We start from the raw sequence: 24,733 nt of genomic DNA on the forward strand, positions 1-24,733 counted from the left end.
GGAGTTGTTAAGAAACTACTATACTAAAAGTGTGAGCAAATAAAGGCGCCTTTATTTGCTCACATTTTTAGTATAGTAACTACTATTCCTACACCGTCCAATCTCACGTTTATTCCCACTGCACCGAAACATGATGGTAGGTCTGTTAGCTAGAAAAAGATTACTCGTCTAATAGATTCAACATATTTTGTCAGAGAACCAGTTATAATATCGTTTAAGTGGCTCTGTTAATCGCAGTGTTTCTGAGCTTTCAGTAGTTCAGAGGAAAAATGTAGAAACACAGTTTTCTTCCATTTACACCTCTTTTATGGAGGACTTTAAAAGATGTCATATGTCATCACACCTCTGTGTAAAGCGCTAAATATAAATGTGAAACAAGACAGCAAGGAAGGCAGAAGAATGTGTGATGACTGGTTTGGAATAAATAAACTGTAATTTGTTCAGGAATCTCAGGATGTGACACTTTTCCTATTTAATGGCTGTTTTTCTTTTTAAAGGCCTAATCCTTAACACCCAATAAATTCCGTTTAACCTGGTTTAAGGTCATATAATGAGAGTATTACGACTCTTAGCAAGAGTTAAAATTTAGGATAATAATGTGTGCAGTGCAACAAACTGATTTTTATAATGACACCTAATTAAATTTTACTTACAGGTTTATATAAATATTTGTGATAATAACCAGCAGGAACATTCTACAAATACAAATGAAAAGGCAAATTTTAAATGAAGTTATGCTAACTGTAAAGAAAAAGAAAAAAAAAGACAAAGATGAAGATGTATGAAAGCTACAACATGCAGAAGGTCAGTTGCAGAATGACACAGTGTTCATCAGCTTGTTTATCAGTTTTAATGGTTATAACATGATTGTGTAAGTATGTAACCTATTCTGTTATAGTGTCAGTGGTGTTCAAAATCTATTGATCACTTCACAAGTGCAGATGATCCTGGTAATGGTGCAGACTCTCTACTAATAAAGTGTCCTTCTGCTTTCTATATATTTTAACCCTATGGGTTGCACAGATTGGTACCTCGTTGATCAAACAGTGTGATTACCTTTTATAAATATTTAATAGAATGCTGTTTTTTATGATGTGCACAATTTCAGTATGTTATTGCAAAGCCCTGATCAGAATAGAACAGACCCACAGAAAAGTTGTGTTCTGAAATGAAAAGGCATGTCTGAGCAAGGGGGTCCACCAACCAGGCTGGGTTACACCAGGTTGTGAGGAGGCATGAGCCAATATTTTGCCACTGTATTGTGAACAGCTTGTGGAAGGCTACCTTATGAGGTCAAGTTTAGTAATTACGCAATGGTAAACCCACTGAAATGTAGAGTCTATCATTTTAAAATGGCCTAGTAGTCATAATTGTCCTAACAGTCTTAACATCTGAGGTGTAAGTTAGCTGTGTGGAGCTGTGAACAATTAAATTGAATGTCATTGGGCTAGACATGTGTAAAAGCCAGAATATAAAAATCTACAGTGACAATTTTTCACATTAAATTTAATTGTCGTTTTGACTATTTGTTGAGGCTCTATTTGCTAGTACTATAATGTACTATAATAATAATAATAATAATAATAATAATAATAATAATAATAATAATAGCACAGTAAGTGTTACTGATTCACAAATCAAAGGTCCTGTGTTTGCACATTGTTCCCATGTTCCTGCAGATCTCACAAAGGGTTTCCTGTGGATTCCAGATTGTATTTAGGTGTTAATGTGTGTATGTTTAAAAGTCATCCACATTAAGGGTTTATTCCTGTATATAATAAACCCTGTACATAATAAAATCCTTCTTAAGATTAAACGAATAAATGAGTCAATGTAGTTTGATTATAAGTGAATGAAAAAAATTAACTGTTTTTCTTTTTTTATTATTAAAATGGCACCCTGCACACGTAACTATTATTAGTGACTTTTATTTTTGAGACGCCGCGCTAGGATATGAGTAAAGCGGTCGCGGTATCCTGCACATCACGCACTATTATCATTGTATACTTCCGCTGAGCCTCTGTTCAGTCGAGTGGCTCTTGTGCTGGAGTTTCACTCAGGTAAACTAACACCAGAGCGGACCGTTCCTGAGGACGTCGACTTGACAGTATAGTTTATTACTAAATAAACAATATCATGATAAAAGCCATATTAATATTCAACAACCATGGGAAACCCAGGCTTTCGAAATTTTATGAACATTACGTAAGTATGAGTTTCATTAACGCTAGCTAGCAAACTCCAGGCTAAGTTGAGCATCCAGTTAAACGAACCCGGGTGAGCTGTGAGAAAAGTCTGTACTCATTTCTCCCAGAGCAATAATTAGTTCTGTACATTTCTGCTATTTCGACAACATGTCATTTTTATTTACAGGCTAAAAAGTGCTAGCTTGTTGTTGCTATTAGTAACGACTGGAGCTAACTGGCTAGTCAAAATAAGTGCGCGTGCTGGCATATTTTAACCAAATAATTTGCCTAGCATTTGTTTGTACACCTGTTTGCATCTTTTGTTTTGCTGTCGCTGTATAAGCTAAAATACAACCTGACCGTTAAGTGATTTTTGCGCAGTGAACGTATCGTGATATGAATCGATTAAATTGTAATTGAAAAAGACAATTAAAGTGTCATGGCTGAAACGGGCTACTGAAATCCTAACTAAGAGAGGATCATGTTACATGTGTGTTATGTGATCTTTCTGATCATGTGTGATGCTGAGAGCAGATACTCTTACACTGTGGTGGGTTCGGGTTACCACGTGACTCGGCCTTGTGTTTGACACGTGATTCAGTGAGACTTTTCAGGCTAAACACCATCATACGTGTGTTTACAAACCAATCAGCATGTTTGATTTCAAATGAACGAACAATTTTTTTTTCAAATGAATTAACTAGAAATAAATGAACACCACCATCATCATTATCATCATCATAAAATCTGTTATTGAAGTGCCTATTTATTTATCATAAGCAGAAATGTTTTAAATAGGTAGATTTAATGACCAGAATTTTAGGTTTTTTTTTAAATTCCTGGCTAAAGTAATCTTTTTGAGCTTTTATTTATTCGTCTAATGCTGATGCGCATCATTGCAGATGAGATCAAATAGTATTCTAAGGAAAAAAGAAAAGTGTGGGTGAGGTGAACATAGGAGTGTACAAAGTGATCCGACAGGCTGATGTAATAAAAGATAAATAACATTATAGTTTTTTTGAAGTAACTCAAATCCGTATTGTTTTTGAGAATGAACATGGTAAAGGTTGGTATTAGACACAGCAGGGCTCACACCATAGGATGAGAGAAAACGTCTTATCTGGCTATCTGAATATAACATCACTGATGTGCTAACACTGTACAGTGCTTCTCAACACAGCTGTATACACAAAGTGAAACATTTTGTGTGTTTTTTTACCAAATGGCACTCGAAGCTCTGCAGTTCTCCACTAAACCTACAGTTGAACAAACAATAAATAATTCTAAATAATTATTTTTAATGTGATTATCAGTGAAAGCTTATGGGTGCTTTCACACTGGCACTTTAGTCTGAAACAGAACAGGGCTTGAGCAATAGGTGAAATTTGTCATGTGGCGCCGGATGAGCAGCGCAGTACTGAACCCAAGACTCTGGAGGAGGAGCTCTGAGGTCTGTTGCACTGAAACTGCCACGATTCCCATTTGTTCAGGAAGTGAAGAAATCTGTGCATGTGTTTTAGCTGATAATGACACCATTAGTTTTCACAACACACATGTACTGTGAGTGACGAGGGAACGTTGTGGGACACAAGAAAGGTGAGATGTCTTATTGTGTGTGATGCATATGAAATAAAATTTTCTGCATTTCCACCTTGTTTTCTTTTGACCCACAGTTCACAGACTGGCAAATTTGCACGGTTGAAGTTCATATAGATGTGCTCGGCACACAGTGAAGCTGGTGGAGGTGGCAGCAGAATAGGAACAAATTCCTTTTTTACAGCTTCGGTTAAAATGAATGTTTAAGACATCCAAACTCGTAGCTCAAAGCGTAGTTTTGCAGTATTATGCACTGAAATTTAGGAAGGAAAGAGATCAGAAAATATGGGCACAGAAATGGGCACTGATTCCATTCTTCAATCAGTGCTGCTTGATGTTTTGATGTTTTTCTTTTAACTGGTATGCATTCTGATTAACGCTCGTAAAAAAAGCTGGTCACTCTCCACACGTTGCCTGAAGCATGTGATCTAAGCCTCTGTCACTCTGCTTACAGAATACAGAGTGTCTGATATTTTGTACAGTATTTTCTCATCACAACCTTCAGGATCTTAAACTTCATCTTATTGTAATCTAATTGGTTCTCTATATGTCAGAATATACTGACCTTTTTCTGTGCTAGTTTTCATAGTCACTGGACTAAGCAATCATCTTTTGAAACAGACAGCAGTCAATATAGACGATCATATTTTAAAGAGCTGTGTTAGTCATCTGGATGTGAAATCGTATCTTTCTGGGAAGGTGGACGATTTTTAGCTGTTTAATGACCAAATGTATCAGAGCATGTAGTGAAGCTAGAGGTTCATTTTACATGACTACAGTGAGGACTCGTGTGTTACCTGATGACTGATTTATGTCGCTCCTGGTTATTGTATATTAGTTAGATCAGTTCTGTAAGTTAAGAAGCTTGTAATATTGCATCCTTGAATATTGAAATCGCTTCTGAGTGCTTGGTGACTGACTGAGCTATTTGTCAAAGGTGAAATTTCAGTATTCCTGCCTCGATTTGCACCGAAAGAGTTGGATTAAGCAAGATATAATGAGTGCAGAGTTACTACTAGTCAAGGGGCCTTTCTAACACCCCCAACCCCCCATTACCCTCCAGTTTTTTTTTCTTACAAGCCCATATACATAATCTTACTTTTCGGTGTGTGGGTGTGTGTATACATGTGTGTGTTGTCTGCAGGCTATTATTGTAGTACATTAGAGCAGGTGGTTTGGACATTCCATAAGGACGTTATTGCTGCAGTTCTTTATCTCAACACCCGTTTTCCTCCTCTGTAATTAATCACATCATCAAATTCTTTGCATTTACATTTCCAATTTTGCTGTTAACAATTTACAATGATACCGAGTCTTATGTTTTTAAAAAGGGGCTGGTAAGTGTACACTCAGATATAAACCCCTCCATCAACTGGCTGAATAAAAGCACTGAAGGCTGCATGTGTTTATGTTGATTGAGCCAAAGCCATTGTCAGATCAGATTACTTCTGCTCTTCCCTGCTTGGATTGAGCTGACAGTTTGACTGTCTAGAAGTAATCTCAGTCGATTAAACTTTTATGGTTCTCACTTTGGAATCTTTTGTGTACATTATGTATATTTAATAATTCTCAAATGATTGTAGCAGATGGGATTTTCCTAGTAAAAGACAAGTCTCCATTTTGAATAACAGCACATGTGTGCTGCAATAATCTAAATCCTGAGCAAAAATGACTGCCATTCATTGAAAAACTCAAATTCTATTATGAGTGTGTTGTGTTAAAAGCAAACAGGCTGATTAATGGCTGAGTAAATATTTGGTCATGGAAAGTTTCTGTTCAGCTGCGAGCAACTCACTGACCTCTTTCATACATTTCATACATTTACCCTGGAGTAACACCAGGTGTGTAATATAAGCATCACATGAAGGTACTGAGGTATTCAGGGTCGGGGTAGAGCCATACCTTCTAGCTCAAAGTTAAAAAACAAACAAACTGTAAAATGTGAAAAAGTGCCCTCTAGTGTGCATTTAGAGTGGAGGATGTGTAAGAGTATAAAGTGCCCTAAAGACTCCTCAGCAGCTATTCCTACTGCCAGCAGAAAGATCAACAGCACATGCTTTCTGGCTTTTTGATAGTGAGATTAAAAGTTTAACAATGAATTGAATAAGTCTCGTTAAAGAGCTACCAGAATCCTGAGCCATGCACCCTCTCAGTTATTTACTGATCACACTCAGGTTGTAACAAGTTCCTATTCAGGGCTGTCTAATCAATTATAACAGCATGAAAAGAAAATCTGCTCTACACTTCTAACAAGGTGATAAGCTAATTGTTTTAGCCAGTCATGAACAGGGTGCTTAAATGTCAAAAGACCCAAAGAAGTGCTCATGCTGCAGATTCTCTTCATTCATAGTGATCTTCCAGAACAGTTTCTGTGTGTATTTGTTCCCTCATGTTGTACAATGTTTTGTCATGCTGCTGCAGGTTGAATAAGCATGATATCTTTGTAGATTCTGCTTTTTAAATGAGCAGCATACTGTAGATGTGACTGTGTGATTTTTACTGGATTTCTGTGGAGTTTAAAAAAATATGGAACACATTTTAATTTAATTTTTTATATGGACCTGAATGATGTTTTAAGTCTGTGTTAGTCTGTCTCTTCAAGATTACATGGAGTTTTCTTTTCCGTCATTGTTGTGGTCATAAATTAAAAACTTAAAACTAAACCAAAACTCTTGAATTGATGCAACTGAAGCACAAGGTTTTAAACCTCTAAATTAAAGAAGGCTTTGGCTGAATCTACATTGTGATGTCTTGGCCCACATCTGTGAAACACATCTGCAAACTCCACTGAATATTTTCATGTTTGCTTGATTTTGTGTCACAAAATTGCAATAAGAGAAATTCATGACTTTAAACTTGTTCCGGGTTGCGTTCACATTAAGTGAAAGCAATTTAGCATATCTGTTGTTTCAATATGAAAAAGAGAAATGTTATACCAACTTAATTCAAGTGTTTACATTTTCTCATCCAGAGTGAAGACACTGAGCAGCAGATCATCAGGGAAACATTTCACCTGGTATCAAAGCGGGATGAGAACGTCTGCAATTTTCTTGAGGGTGGAATGTAAGAATCATACACAGTTTTTGAAAGAATAGCGTATTGGATACATGATAAAATAACGAATGCTCTTATATACACACAGGTTAATAGGCGGATCAGACAACAAGCTGATCTACAGACACTATGCGACACTGTACTTTGTATTCTGTGTGGACTCCTCAGAGAGCGAACTCGGCATTCTAGACTTAATCCAGGTAATTTTTTTTTGTCCTGCAGTTTATTTCATAGTTGTTGTGATGTGGTTCAACCCTGAAGTCAATTGTGTTATTTGTCACCACGCAGGTGTTTGTGGAAACGCTGGACAAATGTTTTGAGAATGTCTGTGAGCTTGACCTCATTTTCCATGTAGACAAGGTAATGTATGATAAAGAAGCATTTCTATTGACAGACCACTGATCTTACACTTTATGGTCAGAAGTATGTGAATGTCTGCCATCAGATGTGGGGATTTGTGCTCATTTTGCCACAAAAGTAATAGTGAGGTCAGGCACTGATGGGAGGGTTGGGTGAGGAGGCCTGGGATTCAGTAAGATTCAGTTCTTCCACGCCAACCATGATAAACCATGTCTTCATGGAGCTCGCTTTGTGCATAGGAGCATTTGTCATGCTGGAACTGCCTCTTAGCTCCAGTAAAGGAAAATTGTAAAGCTATAGCATACAAAGACATTGTAGACAACAGTATGGGAAAATCCCACATATAGGTGCGATGATCAGGTCTCCATATACTTCTGGCCATATAGTTTTTGTTTAAAAATGATCAAATTGTGTCTACACAAGCTACAAATATTCATCATTTGGCTTAAATTTTCCCAGGTACACAACATCCTGTCTGAGATGGTGATGGGTGGCATGGTCCTCGAGACCAACATGAACGAGATCATTACACAAGTGGATTCCCAAAACAAACTTGAGAAGTCTGAGGTAAGAATCATGCAGTTATGCAACTCTACCCTAGGAATGTGCAGGCATGACTGTGTGTGGACTGCATGTCCCAGAATGCCCTTTTGTGATGACTGTCTGTGGCTCTCTGGCCTGCTATGCTGTGCTCCACACCAAAAGCTCAAGCTGCAAATTGCAGTCGATGCTCTAAAACAGAGTTCTTCACAGTGTCCACAGTGGGAATCAAATTCTGACTTCACACAGACACCCACATGATTACTGCTGCTTCTCTCACTGAGTGTTTCAGCTAGATGGAACACAGCTCCAAAATGACTATTACATTCACGTCATTAGATTTCCTGTTTCTACAGAGGGAATTTGTAGAAGGTTGTGGGGGGTGATATCAGTAAAGATGACAAGATTTGATGGTGAGTCAAAGACATTGCTTGGTTGCTAGAATGATTCAGATTACATTATAGATTCTCTGGCAGGTAATATCTCTGGTTCTTTGTTTTTCTTTTAACATAGATGTAAATTGCAGCCAAATTTCATTGTTTTGGTATACAGGATAATTGGCACATTTGCTTTCGTGCTATAATTTGCTGTTCGTTAGTGACAAAGATCTGACATCTATCTATCTATCTATCTATCTATCTATCTATCTATCTATCTATCTATCTATCTATCTATCTATCTATCTATCTATTTATTTATTTAAGATTTATTGGGATGTTTATTTGCACCTAAGCAACTTAAGGAAAATCTGATTGTAGCAAAATCAAGTAAGAATTTTTAGATATTTGCATTTGTGCAGTGTATTTATAAATACACTCACTGGTCACTTTAATAGGAACACCTACTATACAAATCTGCATGTTCATGAATCATGTAAGCAATGCATACAATTGTGCAGATTGTCCAGAAAGTTCTTTTCACATCATGCGTCAGAATCATGCATTCCCACACAGCAAAATTGTATCATCGTTGTTACTCTGGCACTACAGTACAGTACCCACCATGGATTACACAGATGCATCACTCATGCTATGATCAGCTAGTCCTTGCTTATGGACACTGTCATACAAATGAGTAGCTATTACTGTTTGTAGTGTAGCTGGTGCAGTCCATTAACTGCACTGGTTACTGAAGTGCTCAGAAATCCACATCAAAGCAGATAAAGTATTTCATTATATATCATTGAATCAAGAAAGGATTTATCTATTTCTAGAATGGATTATACCATATACACGAATATGTCACTGTTGCAAGAGGCAAGTAGTAGTGTTTATAAGTTGTCTAGTTATGATAGACTTTTTTTATTTTGCACTTATTCACATGCACAAATGTAGAAATAAAAAATAGCAGATTAAATTATATAGATGTAGTAACACCTAAGACCAGATACTAATCACTATATGTGTGCATGTCCATGCACTGTGTGTCCGAGGTCCTGAGTTTGTGCTCCAAAGGCAGACCTTTTTTCCGAGTGGTTTTCAGTTGATAACACGACAAATGAATGAACTGGATTTCAGTGTAGTAGTTGCATGGGTGCAAATATGTATTTGATTAACCAGCGTAATTTATAAAAAAAAAAATAATAATAATAAAAATTTATTATTTTTTTTGTTAACACTACAAATGAGTGAATATGTGAGTAAATGTCTGAATCATTCTAGGCACCCTTGTGTCACAAACATCAAGTCTTCTTGCTTGTTCTCTCTTTTGACAACCTACCCTAGACCGCTAGCACCGAAATCATGGATTTAAAACGAAATTGTAGTCATATATATTTGGTAAATTTATCCACTATGATGTTTCAAAAATTACTAAAGCTAGCTGAGATGTTTGCAAATGTTAGCTGAGATGTTTTCAAATTCCATGTCTAATATTATTGGATAAAATGAAGCAGCTCTGTTTGCGTATTTCAAAAATTTGGACGATTTCTTATTAACCTCTGAAGTTTAGGTATGTGAGGCATGTGCTGACATACTTTTTTGATGTAACAATAATTCCACAACCTTTTTTTTTTTAAATATAGTGCTGAGGAAAAAAAATATTTACCTTTGCCTGTCTCATTGGGAAGTAGTAGACACCTTTAGCCAGGGGTCTTTGAAAATGTAATGCCCATAGCCTTTATTTGGGACAATTAAAATTTACCATGACAATGCACCTGTACCATGTACCCTGGTTTATATCATAGTCAAATAAACTCTGACCTCAATGCCACAACACCTTTGATGAACTGGAGTGCTGACTGTGTTCAGTGTCTGACTTGATTAATGCTATTTTGGCTGAATGAGCAAATCCCACAGTGCCACAGCCAAAGTTTTCCCAGGATAGTAGAGGTTATAACAGCAAAGGGAGACGAAATCTGGACTGGGATCTTTAACAAACACATTGTCTGGTGTCCTCAAACCTCGGGCCATATAGTGTACTCAAAAAATATCTTTTATAGGAAATTTCTTATTAAATAATGGACTAATAGATGGACAGTTTTGCCCAGTTATTACTGAATAGGAACCAGTGAATTTAAGGTATTACCTATAGATGAAACATTTTATACAGTAATGTAAATAAAGTGAATGAAGCAGCTTGAGGTTGTGCTGTGTCAAGTCAGCATTCTGGTACGTTCCATGTCTTTAGTGCTTGTGCTTGGTTTGCATTTGTAAAGCCAAATGGAACGAATTCCGAGGAACTAGCAACATGATTGAGGAAGCTTATCCTTCTTTTCTTCTCAGTAAGAATTGCAATATTTTTTTACACAGGATATGTGCATTCTGAAGGATTGTTACTTGTAGGCTGCGGTAGGTCGTGATTATCTGAGGAGTGTGCAAACACTGTTAAAATACTGTTGCCTCTTGAATGAAACACAGCGATAGTGACAGTATTTTGAACTGTCCATAATAAACATATTCTGTATTTTGAATATCACAGTATTATCGGCACATGCCTAATAACAGATTAAATAGTTCAGTTTTCCAGTCTGCGGTCTAAGATGGGTTATACTCTTTCTTTCAGCTCTACAAACTGTGATTACTTATCTGCTTTAACTGCCATTCCTCATTCCTCTTTCCTGACTTTCTCTAGTTCTTTCCATTCTCTTCTTGCAGACGTTTATCTTTCAGTCCCCCAGACAGGACAGGTAGACCCAGGTACTGCTCTGAATTCCCAACCAAGTAATTTTACACAATTTTTCACATCCTGAGGACGAATATTAGACATTTAGAAGGTACAATGCGTACCTTCATTTAGACTTGGTGTTTTTGTTTTAAACGCATAAACATACTCATTCTCCATCAAAAGACAATAACTAAGCTAAAACTCTCAAGTAGTTCTAAATGTTGAATGTTTTGGTTGTGTTGCATCAGTTACACTTCTGTGTAATTGAACGCTTGCTATGACCGGTGATTTTTGTTCAGACGCTGAAAATTGGCAGTTTTAATGGTGCCTGCTACTTGACTTTCATTTTAAAACAAAGTTCGTTCTCAGGATAACATGGAAGAATGCAGCAGATTTGTTTATTTTTTATGTGGAACTTGCTTATATTGTGTTTACCTCAGATCTAAGAGTAGATTTTATCATGGCATAATATGGATCACACGCAAAAATATTTTGGACACCATCCATATTTCCTTAGCTTTTATGTAGTTGGTAAGTACCGTGTACACAGTTTGTTACTGTACGTCCTTCCCAGATGAAGGATATTCACAAGGTTGCTGATGCACATTGATAATTGGTAATGACTGACTGACTCAAACACATTTGTTTTCATGTAAAGTTCTTTATCATGTAATAATCTAAAAAAAATTTGAGATATATTAGAAAGTTGGGATTTTTGCCCTCTAATCTCATATTAACCCAGTCTAGTGATGGGCAGTTTTTGAATTTGAAGAGTTTTAACTTAAACCAGATCAGGCAGATCACTTTTCAAGCACAATGGAATCTAAAGTCTCACTTGAAAGTTTGAACCCTTTAGAAATTTCTGAATTTCAGATTTTCCCAAAAGCAGACAAAGTGAACCCAGTCAAAACAAATGTATTTTACTTGCTAATTTTTTTATTTAGGAAAATGTTCCAATATTATATTATTGGATTAGTATTTAATTTCAAGGTCAGATAAGAGAAGAACAGCGATATATCAAAAAAGAACAGATGTATCAAAGTCTGATGTTCATGACGCGTGTTTGTGGAAGTGGATTATGGCAAAAACAAGGGAGATTTCTAAAGACTTAAGAAAAGGAGTTACTGTTGCTAAGATCATGTGGACAAGCTAGAGAACTACTGGAAAAATAATTTGTGGAGGCATTGGACCAAAATAGAAACTTTTTGGTTTAAAATGAAAAGCATTATTTTTGGAAAAAGGAAAATGCTAAATTCCAGCATAAGAACCTTATACCTTCTGTGAAACATGGTGGTGGTAGTATCATGCTTTGGGCCTGTATTGCTGCATCTGTGCCAGGACAGATTGCCATCATTAATGGGTTCAGAATTAAGCCAGAGAACTCTAAATGAAAATGGCAAGACATCTGTCCATGAACTGAATCTCAAGGAAAAAAGGGGTAATACACAAGCACCCAAGTCTGTCTACCAAAGAATGATTAAAGAGAAACTATGATAATGTTTTAGAATGGCCAAGTCAAAGTCCTGACCTTATTCTAATGGAAAATTGTGGAAGTACATGAAGCAAGCTTTTCATGTGGGGACACCCACTAAAATCCCAGTGTCCAATCTGTTCTGTTCTGTGGAATGGAATAAAAATCTTCCATGCCATTGTGCAGGACTGATCAAAAGTTACCGGAACCTTTACTTGCAGTTATTGCTGCACAAAGGTTCACATAGTTTTGCCAGTTAAAGCTATGTAATGCTGGATCATTTGTCTCAATAATTAAATGAAGTAGTATAATACTAATTTTCAGCTCATTTCTTTGATTGCATTCACTTTCTTTTACTTTTAGGATTTGTGTACAAATCTGATGATGTTTTGGGTCATATTCATGTAGAAATATATACATTTCCAGAGAGTTCACAAACTTTCAAGTGACATTGTAAGCGCTAAAATAAACCCAGTCTACATTAATTAAAACCTGACTTGTACTTCGAATTACAAGCAAAAGCCCTTGTTTTGCATGTGTGCATGTATGTGCAAGGTTCTCCACCACGTCATGATGTTGCAATAAACACTGCTGGCCTATAGCATTGTTATCCATGTGGCAATACACATTTAGGCCACCACAACTCTGAAATGTTCTGCCTGGCTTGCACAAGCCCCCGAACCCCATTGGGCCCCAACTCATTCCAACACCAACATGTCCCATAGAGTATAGCAAAGAAGAGCAGGGCTTGTGACTGGATGTTTTACCCCGCAGGAAAGTTGTTGCTGTGTCCCAGAACATTTGTTCTGTGTTGGACTGATGAATAGCAGGCCCCACAGTCCAAAACAATGGAAGGACAGTCTTTCTATCCAAATGTAAATTTGAGACGGCTGAACTGGTTTTAGTATAGTTGTCAAATGTTATGCAGGCTGTTCAATAACGGTGGGTCTGTGCTGCCTGTTTTCATGGCTGTATTTTTTCAGCCAAACAAAGAACAAAGATGCTTATCCTATTGTATTTCATTGATAAGCATTCAAATTCAAAGTTGTACACTATGACCTCTCTCAATGTTCCACATCAAGGACCAGTTCAGTCAGGACTGTCCATCTTACTTTCTCACAGCGTGGTGCTTGGCCTCACTATGAGCTCAAAAAAGAGCTTACCCCAGGACCCCAAATCTCACAAAGAGAGGTGCCCTTCTCTCAGAGGGAGTGGCTCAGACTCTAGCTTGCTGAAGCTACACAAAATTTCTGGAGGATTTTCTAATGAAAAAGAGTGCGTTTGGGATGGGTTGCCAAGCGAATGTTTCCCGTTCCTTTTAATATTGTGGCATACCTTACCCAAGCCTCTAGTGCTTAGAAGGAGGAAAAATAACACTGGTTATTCTGGATGGTTATCCTTGAATGTAAACCTCCATGGTTCCTCCATGGTCATTTGAGGGCCAGCACTGAGCTGGCCAGAAGAGTCCAGGGGAAGTGACTTTCTGACAGAATGCTGCACCATGCATCATACTGTGTGATGAAGAATTTGGTGTGTGTATGCATGTGCAAAAAGAAAGATTCAGATGATTCTCTCCATGACCGGTAGTTATCCAGAATGCATAGAAATGGTTCCTTTCATAACTACTGACCCTTTCTGCATCTTGTGTAGATTATGATATTCCCATCTTAAATAATTAACAGACATTTTTAATGAAAGTTTTGCCAACATTGTTTTCTTTTTTGATATTTCTCCATCAAGTGGAGACTTACCCCTTTTCCAACAGAAAGAACCGGGTGCTGGTTCAGAGCTAGTGCTGGTGCTGGTTCAAAGCTGGTTCAAAGTTCAAAGAACCGGTTTGCCTGTCCATCGGTTAGAGAGCCATCACAGAGCCGAGTCTGACATCACTGTATACGTGTCACGTTACACAGCAACATTAGCGCAGCAGTGGCAAACACAAAAACATCAACAATGGTGGATGTTGCTTTACTGTTAATGCTCATGGCTTTGTGAACCAACATTGGCATCCAAACACGCCGAATCCAATGTGTACGTGCAGCTCCATGTAATTTGTATAAACGGAGGTTGCACTCAAGAAAGTACATAACATTATTTTATCATTAACACAGAAAAAAGTTAGCCTTAGCATGTAGCTACCTGCTATCATGTGTGCTGATAATTTATCATATCGCGGTAAAGTAAAAGTGTATTAAACATTAGTATACTTAAGGTACATTATCCAATGCGTTAACAGTAGCCCCGCCCCCAGCCTCTGACACAAGCGCTTCTTAAGTCTAAACCAGCAACTTTTTGGTGCTACTTAAGAACCACTTTTCCTGGTTCAGAGCCGGTGGTTTAGCATGGATGTGGATTGTTGTAAGTGTTTGATATGGTAGTCTGTGCATTAAGACTGGTCTGGACACCTCTGGGTCTGGATAATTCTTTTAAACTCTTAGTATATTCCAAATAAGTGTCTAATTTAAAAGAAGCATGGCAGTAATATATTGATATTGCCCATCACTAGCTTAGTTTCAGCTAGAGTTACTTTTTAGAGTTACACTATTTTTTTCAGTGAATGCACTAATCGCCAAAGCTCAAAGAAAAATGCATGATTATTTCACACCTATTGTAGTCAGTCAGTTTTTACCTCGTGTCTGTACGTTTGTTAGAAATCATACATCCATTTTAATGAGAGTTTGAGTTTTGTCTGTGCATCTGTTTGTATGATTTTGACAACAGTCTATAACGCAGTCTTAGGACAAATATTTCACCTCTTTACTGACTTCATAGCATGTTGATGTAGTATGTGAGCACAGTTATTCACACTAAACAAAAGGGTCTTTCAGAATACACATATTGTAGCAAAGCCAGTGAAAGAAATGGTTTAGCGAATGCTGAGCATGGAATTCCTCACTGCTGCTCTGGCTGTCAGTGCGAGAGTGTGAATTATTCACGAGTGTGTAGTCCTTTCCAGTATTGAGGTCTTCCTGCAATTCTGTCTTATGAGAGTATGCAGAGGAATAGAATTGTAATCCTAGAGCTTTTGAAGACCTTGTATAGTTTCTCGGTTTCTTGGATCAGTTGTAGAAAGGGACAGAAGGCAGAATTTAAAAAAATAAATAAAATGTATTATTATTTTTTAAATACTACATACTGTAGGTCCGAAATACTACATCCACAATTTAAGACGTGTGTTTATTTTGCTTTGAAATATGTCATTTATAAAATGAATAAATAAAAATGAACCTAAATCATTGAAACAGAAAACAGGTCTATCTCTGATTGGGCCAGAAATCGGTAGTATTGTTTTATTATATTGTTTTGTATTTAAGAATTAAGAGGACTTAATTCCCTACACTGACTAGAGGATTAATCATTCTCAATTATTTATTAGGAATTGTAGTCCATGTAAAAACTAAATTAATTTTTAGTGATCTACATATTACTGATATTCCAATATATTAGTCATCATTGAACCGTTGAACTGTAAGTATTGAAGAAGGCTTGATCACATCTGGCAGTCAGTGAAGCAGGAGTTTCTAGGTCTCAGAATGGCAGGAGTGATTTGGTGTGATTAGTGAATTGAATGCCTAATAGTTTGGCTTGTTAATGTTAGTGACGCTTGGATCAAGAACTGTACATTTGTTTGAATTGACAGTGCTTTATTATAAGGGCATAATTATGAGGAAAAGCTTTATTTCTGTAGAGCTTGACAGTTTTCCAGCTTGGCATAATTGTCTTTTTTAAGATATGATTTAGAGCAAGTTAAACTCCTGTAATCTTCTGTGGAATGTAGATTTTTTTTTTTCTTTTTAGATTTCCTTTTTCTTTCATGCCCAGTTCTTAAAGGCTTTAGTCAGTTTAGATTTGTAAAATTCTCACTAAAGGCCATCTTTTTAATTCATGACCACTCATTGATCCTTTGATAACATGTTCAGTTTCCATAGTTACGACTTTCTCTGCCTTACTCTTAGTTACAATGGAAATTGACCTGAGACATGCATGTGCATATTGAGCTGTGAGAACAGGAATGCCAGTTTGCACCCATCTGTAATGTGCTTTGCATTTCGTGTGACGTCGACCGTGTCTGTGAAACGTGATTCGAGTGATCCGTGTTGTCTGTTTTTGTGTGATTATTATTTTCATGCCATGGTTCAAACACCACTGTTACTGTGTGTTGGTGCATGTGTGTTCACAGGCTGGCATTGCAGGGGCTCCTGCACGTGCTGTTTCAGCAGTAAAGAACATGAACCTGCCAGAAATGCCCAAGAACATCAACATCGGAGACATCAGCATAAAAGTGCCAAACTTGCCATCTTTTAAATAGCAGCAGTGGACAAGGATGGGCAAAAGTATTTGCTAAATGTTTACCAAACAAAGTGAATATCTTGTTAAGAAGGTACTGTTTGATCTCCTGTCGTGTTGCTTTTGGTCTTGGAATGCCATTTATGTCTCTCTCTCTCTCACTTTTTTTTTTTTTTTTTTTTTTTTTTGTAACTTTATGGAAATGAAGTATTTATTTATTTACATTCCAGTGGCCTTTCTGAAGGTGTGTCCCAACATTTTGGCTGCTACAGTATTTGAAGATTGTGTCTTTATAATGCTTTGTACAGCAGAACTAAAAACTCTACTCGGTTATGTCAACATCCAAGTGATGCTGTATATGCTTTAATTGTATTACTGGTGTTATACTGTATGTAATCAGAGTATTTTATATATAATTTATCTTTTCTTACTCAAGCAATGATCTTATCTTAATTAGTGCATGTGAGTGTTACTACTTTTTTCCACAACAAAATAAAAAAATGCATCATTTTAATTTGTTTTTATGGTACACTGTAGTGTAATACCAAGCAAATCAAAATAGAAAATTCTTATTTCAAGGGAATACACATGAACACATGCATCGGAAGGAACATACATACATATCCATCCATCCATACATACATACATACATACATACATGTGTGTATATGTGTTTACTGTACAAAAGTTTTAGGCAGGTGTGAAGAAATGCTGTAAAGTAAAAATGCATGCTTTCAAAATTATATATTGTTTATTTATAATAAATATATATGTATAAAATTGTTTATTTTTTATCAATTTACAGAATGCAAAGTGAGCGAATAGAAGCAAATCTAAATCAAATCAATATTTAGTGGGACTACACTTTGGCTTCAAACCAGCATTAATTCTTACACTTGCACAAAGTCAGGGATTTTGCGGGATCAGAGTCAGGTGTATGATTAAGCAATTACACCAAGCAAGTGCTAATGATCATCCATTTCATATGTAGGTTGAAACACAGTGATTAAGTGAAACAAACCGCTGTGTAGGAGGTTTAACACTGGGTGAGGAAAAGACAGACTCTGCTACTAAGGTGAGGTTGTGGAAGTGAGTTTCATGTCACAGGTCAAACACCAGGGCAAGACTGAACACAGCAACAAGACACAAGGTAGTTCTACTGCATCAGCAACGTCTCTCCCAGGTGAAGATTTCTAGATGTACAGGATGTTCAAGCAATTTGGAAGCACAAAAATCAGATTATGTTGAGGAGCTTAGATGCAGTGGTCTGCAAAGGAAACTTCATGCAGAAGATAAAAGACACATCATGCTTACTTAATTGTTTGCTTGAAGAGCGGTACAATAATGAGTGTCTGCCGGCAACAATGAATCATGGTGAAAGTTCCTTGCGAGTTTGGAGCTGCATTTCTGCAAATAGCATGTAATACCATCAGGGAGGCTTCTGATTGGCCCCAAATTTATTCTGCAGCAGGACAACAACCCCAAACATACAGCCAATGTCATTAACATCAAATATCCTCAGCATAGATAAGAACAAGCATCCTGGATGTGAGAAAGCCCTAATCTCAACATCGAGTCTGTCTGGGATTACATTAAGAGACAGAAGGATTTGAGGCAGCCTACATCCACAGATCTGCAGTTAGTTCTCCAAGATGTTTGGAACAACCTACATGGTGAATTCCTTCAAAAACTGAGTGTAAGTGTACCTAGAAGAAATGATGCTGTTTTGCAGGTAAGGGTGTTCACATCAAATATTGATTTGATTTGGATTTCTCTTCTTTTCATTTACTTTCCATGTTGTTAGTAGATTAAAAGTAAACTATAGCACTTCTATTTTCTTTAAATCATTCTCATCATTTTTTCACACCTGCACAGTACTGTGTGTACATAAATACATACTTATTTTTATATACAGTGCCTTGCAAAAGTATTCACCCCTTTGCCTTTTTCCTTTTTTTTTATTTTTTTTTTTTTATTGCATAACAACCTGGAATTTAAATGATTTTCATTTGGCTTTGGTGTAGTGGATTTATACAAAATACTCCAAGCTGATGGAAGTGAAATGAAATATAAAAAAAATTGGTGTGTGGGGAAACATTTAAATGTGTTGGGATGGCGGAGTCTGACTTAAAGCCTGCTGAAAGGAGTTGAAGCAGTTTTGCCTGGAAGAATGGGCAGAACTCCCAGTGGCTAGATATGTATATCTCTCTCTCACACACACACACACACATATATATATATATATATATATATATATATATAATGAGTAATATATATATATATATATATATATATATATATATATATATATATATATAATGTATATGTATGTGATTTGTAAGCATGCTATGTGTCTAGAAAGTTTCACAAGATGTTTGAGTGACACTAAAAGTGCACAAAAAAACAAGAGACATACAAAAAAAAAAAAAAACAGCAAGCATGCTAGAGGGCAATGTTTTTATTTTCACATGGGTGTGAGTGTTCATGCAGAAATGAAACTCACAGTACAAAGAAAGCACATGCTCACTAACACAATGGGTGGATCTGCACAATGTGTTTAATGCTTTAAGGAATAAGGAACAATTAAATTTCTTAGAATATTAAATATTGTGAGCATATACACACAAGCAAAGAGTTCCAGGCACATTTCTAGAACAATTATTTTTGAATGCAACACCTGATTAATTTGTAAGATGACACACCATAGTATCCACCCATCCATCCATTTTCTGTACTTCTTATCAGTACATAGTTACAATAATAAAGTGCATAAGATGGGGGACTCTCTGGAAGAGGTGCCAAACCTATGCAAGGCACGATCTTACACACTCCAGTGAATTTAGAGTTATTCAGTCTGCAATGCATGTCTTAGAACCAGGAGGATTAGACTCCTAAAGCATGGAGAGGACACCCAACCTCCTCACACACAGGGTGGAGGTGGCAAGCAAACCCCCAACCCCACAGGTGCAGGGCAAATGTTCTAACTACTAAGCCACTGTATCCCTGTGATAATGTCATTTAATAAATCTGATCTAATGTCGCACAACCTAACCTCAACCCAAACTCATAGCCTCAAAACACAGCACAAAGCCAGAGGTGTCCTGAATTAATGTGTATTTACTTGAGAATATGGGACATTAGGAATAGACTGCTGTAAGCAGGTAAAGTATATGAAAGAGAGCCAGATATATTTTTTTTGGGAGTAGGCATTATGTGCAAGATGCTATTTAATGGGCCTTTTTTTTACTGTGTAGGGAAATGAAAAAAGGAACTATATTCTACTGAAAGAACAACAGAAATATCAGGTCAATATGCAGCATTAGTAAGCCTTCTCGAACACACATGAACATGAAGGGGAGACAGATCCGTCTAGGGAAATAAAATTTGGCACAACGCTGATAGTAGCAAGATAGACAAATAATGCTGGAGGTCTGTCTAAAACACACTAGAGTTAAAATGCTTACTGATGGAGAAAGGCTGTTCTTGGTGATGATCCTTCAGCATTCTGCTTGTGCAGTTCTTTGCTGTGAGATTACAAGTTGTATACAGACGATCTGTATATCTTTGCGAGCGATTCTTGCAACCTCAAAGACAGATGAAGTGCCACACAGTTTGGGGAAACATTTTCAGCTTCTCTGCTTTCCCTCTGGCCCTTACCATGCCTGCTTATTTTGATGTGTGTCTCCAACCTCTCCTTGTCTTCTCATCCTGACGTGAGCTACTCCAAGGGAGTGTCTGCGAAGAGGGGAGAAGAAATAGTGAAACACCTCTGCTCTTTGCCTTGTTATCTTTTGCGGTTTTATTGATATATTCCATTTCATCAAATCCCTATTGATGTGTAATATATATCAAATTGAATTTCAAATTCAAGTTCAAAAATCAAATTAAAATTCACCCCTAGTCACTACCTGTTTTGCCTAATTTTTTTTTTGAGAATTACTAGAGTTATAGCCACTTGGTTCCTATTTTATTTTGAGATGAGGCTATGCCCGCTTGAGTTGAGAGTGTGGTATTTTCTTACACAGACAGCAAACACAAAACTATAAAGAACCTCTTTCCTGGAATTGTCAGATATATTTCTAAATATTTTGTGTCCCCTTTTTTTTTTAACATACTGGTCTTTGAATACCCAAACCCACTGCAATTTATAGTAACTATTCATATCCAAAGAACTGCTAAATAAATCATTTTGTAATTGCAGCTCCTGTGACTTACCCTTCCAGTGAGAATGATATACATGACATCCATGTAAGAGGGTGTAAATATTTCAGTAACTGGATTTACTGAGTTACAGATGATGCCAGGAAATTGCTCGGTGCCCTGTATATTCCTGTGGATCTCACTTTTCTAAGCAATGAAAAATGTGTCTGAAATCATACATACAATCTAACAACACTGCAGAATTGTAGTTAGACAAAAAGTATATGGACAACATTAGAATAGAATAGAGAACAGGGGCATAGAAGCCCTTATTATCGCCACATATACATTACAGCACAGTGGAATTCTTTTCTTCACATACCCCAACTGAGGAGGTTGGGGTCAGAGTGCAGGGGCAGCTATGATACAGTGCCCCTGGAGCAGGGAGGGTTGATCAGCCTCCGATCAACAACCCAGAGCCTTAACCAGGTGAGCCACCACCACCCCTATTAATTAGAGTCTTAGCCTACAACTGGGAAACTCAAATAATTCTGAGAAAATTGAGAAACCAATCATTTGGTTATATATCAGAAAACATTCAATGCATGTTGTGGATTTTTTTTTTTACACCAAGATAATAACTTCATATGAATGATCATTGTATCAAAATAAAAGTAAAATAAATACGTATGTATATATGAACCTGGTGTGGACCACGTTCATATTCTGTCCGAAGACAAAGCATGTGAACATGACATACTCGTGATTACCACTTTAGGTGTGGGAAGTAAGAGAACTCGGTTAGCATAAGAAAGTGGCATAAATATGGATTAGGTGCCAATTTCAGAATCAGAATCAGAATCAGCTTTATTGCCAGGCATGATTTCACATGCGAGGAATTTGTTTTAGTGACTGCTATAACAGCATACACACTTCTGGGAAGTGTGTATGCTGTTCCAATAGATTTGAGCATGGCTTTGAGGATTTGCTCTTTCAACCACAAGAACATTAGTAAGGTTGAGGTCTGATGTCAGTCTGCATTTCTAGTCATTCAAATAGCGTTCACTGGGTTTGAGGTCAGAGCTTCAACCAAACATGTCAAACCATGTCTTCAATGTCTTCATGGTTCACTTGGTTCCAATAAATTCACAGAATACATAAATTCATATTCATAAAACATATTTTGTGTGTGTGTCAGTGGGTGTGTCTCTGTGTGTGTCAGACTGGGTGTGTCAGTCAGTTTGTGTGCGTCTGTGTGTGTATACAGTGCCACCTATGTATCTATAATGCATGTGAAGTGGCTTGGTGATAATTGGGAACATACCTAAACTTTTAGTGAGTATTAGCTTATTATTTGAGTGTAAATAGGCGGATAAACGGTATTACTGTATTTAATATTCTGACCGAGTCACTCAAACCTTTAAATCCTTTCAGAATGTTATTACAAACATTTCTCTCATCCACACGCAAAAGATGTCATGTGACTGAGCGACATGTGACCGCTAAACAGGAAGTAAATACATCGACTGCAAAAGGTCCAGTTCCAAACGGCTCCATTATTCCTGTATAAGTGCACTACATAGGGTGTGAAATAACAACATCTTTGTGTAGTGCCTTATATATCCAAAAGAGCCGCATTTGGGATCGAACCTGCGTTTCCCAGTTAGTCAGATGAAACACTGGTCGTTAATATAAAGATTAATAAGACATTAGCATGGCTTTAAACGTCAAAGAAACACAGAGGTAAGTGAGATTAGTGTTTTAAATATGAGAAGTGCTGTTATTATTGTTGGTATCCTGATGTTAGCTGATGTTAGCATGCGCTAGTTAGCTATAGGGATCTAGATCACTGAATAATGAGCAGGGGAGAAAAATGGCTTTTTTGCATATATTCTGATATAATGATAAAATAAGGAGAGATTTTCAGATTATTTTTAAGATCTAGATTAAACACCAAAGTGCAATGAGATTAGAAAACTATTATTTTCTTTAGCAATGTGCAAAAATACAGAAAAATGGAACACTGTTTACTTCTTGTTTTGGTTTTACCCTCATTTCTGTCCACAGTATCAAAGAGGCAGTAACGCTTATCAACTCTATAGAGATCAACAAACTGTCCAGACTTCTCTCTCGCATTCTTCAGAAACTTCATCTTAAGGTGTAAATCCCCTAAAACTAATAAACCTGTTTGGTCATTGGTCATCTCCCGTGGTGACGTCACGGGGGGACCTTTCTGGCATAGCTGCAATGTTTGATATCAAAGGAATAACACAGACTGTAAATGTACATGTAGACTGTCCCTTTATTATTATTGTTATTATTATTATTATTATTATTATTATTATTATTATTATTATTATAGGTGTATAAATCTAATGAAAATTTATAAGATTTTTTGCATTTGTCCCCAGTTCCTGTGTTTAATGACCCAATGTCTTGCTTTGCATCTAAGGGCGAGCGTTCCTTCAGTGATGATGAAGAGCAGAAATTACAGACTGCTTTGGCTTTAGAGAAACAAGCCCTTCAGCTGGTGCTTGAGACATCCTCGTTCTTATTAGAACAGGTTGGTTAATTATTTATCTATCTATCTATCTATCTATCTATCTATCTATCTATCTGTCTGTCTGTCTGTCTGTCTGTCTGTCTGTCTGTCTGTCTGTCTATCTATCTATCTATCTATCTATCTATCTATCTATCTATTTATTTATTTTAATGAGATACGTCAGTTTGATAAGGTACCAGTGTTGGTCTGAACCCTGGATTTGATATGATAAGGTGCAACGATGTGCCATGAATGATAAATTGGCAAAAAGAATTTAAGAATAAAAAGTTGGCTTGCTTGCTATGAGGATGGTTTGCATCAATAATATTAAGTCCGTGTATTGGTGCATGATGTGAAAAAATGCTGTAAAGTAAGTGGTTAAAAAAAATAGTTGTTAATAGTTTAATCATTTAATGGAAAGTAAATAAACAGAATTGGAATCAAATCAATATTTGGTGTGAACACATTACCAATTCTTGTACAGTTGCACAAAGTTTTTGCAAAAACTCACTAGGTAGGTTGTTCCAAACATCTTGGAGAACTAACTGCAGATCTGTGGATGTAGGCTGCCTCAAATCCTTCTGTCTCTTAATGTAATCCCAGACAGACTCGATGTTGAGATTAGGGCTTTCTCACATCCAGGACGCTTGTTCTTATCTATGCTGAGGATATTTGATGTTAATGACATTGGCTGTATGTTTGGGGTTGTTGTCCTGCTGCAGAATAAATTTGGGGCCAATCAGAAGCCTCCCTGATGGTATTACATGGTGAAAAAGTATCTGCCTTTATGTCTCAGCATTGAGGACACCATTAATCCTGACCAAATCTATTTGCAGAAATGCAGCTCCAAACTCGCAAGGAACTTTCTCCATGATTCATTGTTGCCGGCAGACACTCATTTTTGTACTGCTCTTCGGCCAAATATTTCAAATATTTAAATATTTGATATCAGTCCAGAGCACCTGTTGCCATTTTTCTGTCCAACTAGTCCCTGTTTTCATGCCTGGTTGAGTCACTTAGTCTTGTTGCCATGTCAGAAATATGGCTTTTGGGCCACAATTCTTCCATGAAGATCACTTATGGATCGACTTCTCTGGATAGTAGATGGGTATACCTGGGTCCCACTGGATTCTGACCTTTTTTTGCTAATGGCACAGCTGGACACTTCTGATGTCAAAGTTAAGTAAGCATGATGTGTCTTTTATCTGCTGCATGAAGTTTCCTTTGCAGACCACTGCATCTAAGCTCCTCAACATTGTCTTTTTTTGTGCTTCCAAATCGCTTGAACATCCTGTACATCTAGAAATCTTCACCTGGGAGAGACGTTGCTGATGCAGTAGAACTACCTTGTGTCTTGTTGCTGTGTTCAGTCTTGCCCTGGTGTTTGACCGGTGACATGAAACTGACTTCCACAACCTCACCTTAGTAGCAGAGTCTGTCTTTTCCTCACCCAGT

General features: G+C 37.0%; 2 protein-coding genes across 4 annotated transcripts in view; both read left to right on the forward strand.

Moving 5' to 3' along the window:
- Positions 1-1,986: 1,986 nt before the first annotated feature.
- ap3s1 (adaptor related protein complex 3 subunit sigma 1) lies at positions 1,987-17,110 on the forward strand. 2 transcript variants are annotated; one of them, XM_047800025.1, is made up of 7 exons: positions 1,987-2,205; positions 6,754-6,845; positions 6,925-7,036; positions 7,125-7,196; positions 7,656-7,763; positions 10,832-10,873; positions 16,490-16,612. In XM_047800025.1, exons 1-6 carry the CDS (start codon positions 2,137-2,139, stop codon positions 10,865-10,867), a joined length of 489 nt encoding a protein of 162 aa, XP_047655981.1. In that variant the 5' UTR covers positions 1,987-2,136; the 3' UTR covers positions 10,868-10,873; positions 16,490-16,612. The 2 variants fall into 2 exon arrangements, with proteins under 2 accessions (XP_047655981.1, XP_027023173.1); XM_027167372.2 differs by lacking the exon at positions 10,832-10,873 and having other exon boundaries at positions 1,992-2,205; positions 16,490-17,110.
- A 5,125-nt stretch (positions 17,111-22,235) lies between these two features.
- The window catches only part of commd10 (COMM domain containing 10), a 36,142-nt gene continuing 33,644 nt past the window's right edge, over positions 22,236-24,733 (forward strand). The window contains exons 1-3 of one of the 2 annotated variants that reach the window (XM_027167166.2): positions 22,236-22,479; positions 22,804-22,894; positions 23,189-23,299. In XM_027167166.2, the coding sequence (XP_027022967.2) occupies positions 22,451-22,479; positions 22,804-22,894; positions 23,189-23,299 (231 nt within the window). In that variant the 5' untranslated portion in view covers positions 22,236-22,450. The remainder of the gene's footprint in view (positions 22,480-22,803; positions 22,895-23,188; positions 23,300-24,733) is intronic. The other variant, XM_027167164.2, reaches the window with a different exon arrangement.

Source organism: Tachysurus fulvidraco, chromosome 14 (genome assembly GCF_022655615.1).
Source record: "Tachysurus fulvidraco isolate hzauxx_2018 chromosome 14, HZAU_PFXX_2.0, whole genome shotgun sequence".
Classification (NCBI taxonomy): domain Eukaryota; kingdom Metazoa; phylum Chordata; class Actinopteri; order Siluriformes; family Bagridae; genus Tachysurus; species Tachysurus fulvidraco.